This window comes from Myotis nattereri (genome assembly GCF_964212035.1).
Source record: "Myotis nattereri genome assembly, chromosome: 3".
NCBI classification, from domain to species: Eukaryota; Metazoa; Chordata; class Mammalia; order Chiroptera; family Vespertilionidae; genus Myotis; species Myotis nattereri.
The window spans coordinates 87,039,993-87,042,905 of NC_138077.1; the positions used below are offsets into that span (position 1 = coordinate 87,039,993).

Consider the following 2,913-nt stretch of genomic DNA (forward strand, 5'->3'; position numbering starts at 1 on the left):
CTCGGTGGATGGAGTGTCGACCTGCGGACTCAGGGATCCCAGGTTTGATTTCGATCGGGGGCATGTGCCTTGGTTGCGGGCACATCCCCAGTAGGGAGAGTGCAGGAGGCGGCTGATTGATGTTTCTCTCTCATCGATGTTTCTGGCTCTCTGTCCCTCTCCTTTCCTCTCTGTAAAAATTCAATAAAATATATTTTAAAAAAATAATTATATAGTGGCTACTATAAGTTAGCCATTTGGTTACAAACAAGAGATTCAGTTTTGGTTTCTAGGGATTGTAGTTTATTACTTAACTAGGAAATAGACTTAAGAGTAATAGTTCACTTAACTGGGTGCATCATCGACTGAAATATCGAGTCCCATTCAGTTATTACCAAGAATTTTAATAAGCATGATAAGAAATCAAACTCTAGTCTCAAAGAACTAAAGGTCAATTGCTTTCAAAGACACAAAACATTAATTTAATCAAGATTTCTCTCATTTACTATGCCTGGAAAATTTTGAACAGTATCTTTGACCCCTTTGGCCCTTTCACTATGGTGCTATTCCTTATAGGATTTGTGTTGGGAGATGGTGAGTGACTTTGTTGTGTTTTTCCAGAAAGTAGCTGGTAATTTTTGCTACATATAAACTCAAGCCAGGAGACCCCTGGAGGCAAACGGTGGTAACTAACTAACCTAGTGAACATACAACCTGAGGGGGTAGATGTCCTCGACTCCTCGTCGTAAGGAAGGGGTAAGGAGGGTGCAATCAAAGAGGAAGAGGAGGAAGAAGATGAAGAAGAGGATGAAGAGAAAGATAGGGAGGAGGAAGAGGATGGGAGCCTAGTCTGTGGCTGCGAATTACTTTTCTTAACATAAAGCAACCAGTCAGTAGCCTGGGGCTGTTGGCTTACAACTTTGTTTTCAGAGACTACTGTCAGTCCATGGATGTTATCGGTTTTCGTAGGAAAAAACTCTGCTATCTTCTCCATTTTTTCAAGGTTGTCTTCAAGGGCTTCATCGGTTTGATTTTTTTTCACAGGGAATAGGAGACAAGATGAGAAAGAAGTCGCTGGTATTGAAAGAATAAAAACTAATTTCACCTCTATTTTCCCCTCAGAACTGGGCTCCAGGGTCGGTATGACAGATAGCATTGCACCACGAGGATCTTTTTTTCCTGTAAGATGATTGCAATGAGTTTTTATGCAGGAAGCACAAGCTAAACACACCACGTAATTTGATGAAAGGCGGGGACCAGGATGAGGATTTGGCCTTCCCCTCATTCTTCGAAAGATAATTTGCCTACTGAGATCCCTTTGGATTCTGGTCTTAGAGAGAGAACTGATAATTTTACTTACAACATTATTAGGGACAGTCCCACCTTTAACAATGCAAGGATAAATATAATCTAAAGTCCATGGAATTTCTTTATTTGAATATTTCTTTGAGTAAAGATCAAAGTTGTTTTTGCTCTGGATTCTGGAGGCCCATGTTGTAGCAGCCGTGTTCCTGATGCAGTATTTGGATCTCGATAATGACTGACCTGAGATATTTGGTTTGATATGGGGTAAAGACACATCTGAGACTCTGTGTTTGTCATTGGGTGAAGTGGTGTCTTGAAACTTGGAGTCACTAACTGGTGAACCCAGGGTCCTGGAGGTATGATCCAGTGTAAGCACCGTGAGGGATTTGGGCTGGAACAATGGCACACTCTGAGTCTGGTGGACAGAATGTGGTAAAGGTGATTTCCTTGGTTTTGAGTTAGACAATGGTAAGCTCAGAACACAAGAATTAGGGCTCAATACAGGTGGTGTCTGAGGTTTGGAATCAGGTAAAGGTGAGCTAAAAGCCATTTGATTAGGCTGCAATGAAGGTGATAACTGAAGCAAGTCATTTCTTTGAGGTGTAGAGGTAAGTGATAGTGAGCTCAAAGATCTTTGTTGGTTATCTAATGAAGACATACAAAGGATGTCCGATGAAGATAATTTCTGAGGCTTGGACTGAGGTAATGCTGAGCTAAGGGCTTTTTTATTAGATTGCAAAGATGATGATGTCCAGAGGATGTCTTGGGAAGATGTTTCTTGATATTTGAAGGGGAATAATGATGAACTTGAGACTCTTTTATTAGACTTCAGTGCAGGTGATGTCCAGCAAAGATCTAAGGAAGTTGCATTCTGAGGTTTGGGGAGGGATAATTGTGAGCTCAAAGTTGTTTGATTGGGTTCCAGTGATGATGATGATGTCTTGTTGAAGTCAAGTGAAGAGGTCTGAAGTTTGGGGAGGGGTAAAGGTGATCTCAGAGTTCTCCAATTAGACTGCAATGAAGTTCTCCGGTGGAGGCCTACTGAGGGTGGATCCTGATGTTTGGACTGGGGTACTGGTGATTTCAGAGCTCTGTTACAGAAACCCTGTGAAATTGTGTCCTGAGGCTTGGCAAAAGATCTCTGCATCTTCTGGTTAGAGCTTAATGGAGGTGCTGCAAGGTAATTATTATCAGATTGTACTATAACCACAGATTGATTATTGGGTTGACTTAGATTTTCTCCTATGTACTGATGTGTTAATGAGTTGGTTGAGGCCAGTTGGTAAGAGTGCTCTAAAGCTGCAAAGTGTTGATCATAATATGTTAGTGGCACCATTTTGTGACAGTGGTAGGTCTTTTTGAAAGCAGTTGGTCTGTAGGGATGTTTTAGTAACTGGTAGAGACTTTTAGCTGTATTCCATGGATAATAGATACTTTAAATAAAGTCTTTGATAGTTTCTAACTTCTATCTTTTAAGCTCTCTGTTAATTCCCAAATATTGTTGTGTTTCAAAATTGACTTGTAGATGTGGTTTGGGAATAAAAAAAAAGTCACAATTTGAAATTTTTCTTGTCTTCTTTGTAGTTTCCTAGAGGTTTTCTTTCTGTCTTCTTTTTATTTTCCTAGATT

At 40.4% G+C, this 2,913-nt stretch overlaps 1 protein-coding gene across 1 annotated transcript; it reads right to left on the reverse strand.

Annotated features, from left to right (window-relative positions):
- Window positions 1–484: 484 nt before the first annotated feature.
- On the reverse strand, window positions 485–2,620 carry CSNK2A2IP (casein kinase 2 subunit alpha' interacting protein; the record flags this gene model as incomplete). Its single annotated transcript, XM_081088572.1, has 1 exon — window positions 485–2,620. The coding sequence occupies one exon, from the start codon at window positions 2,618–2,620 to the stop codon at window positions 485–487; it is 2,136 nt and encodes a 711-aa protein (XP_080944698.1).
- Window positions 2,621–2,913: the final 293 nt, after the last annotated feature.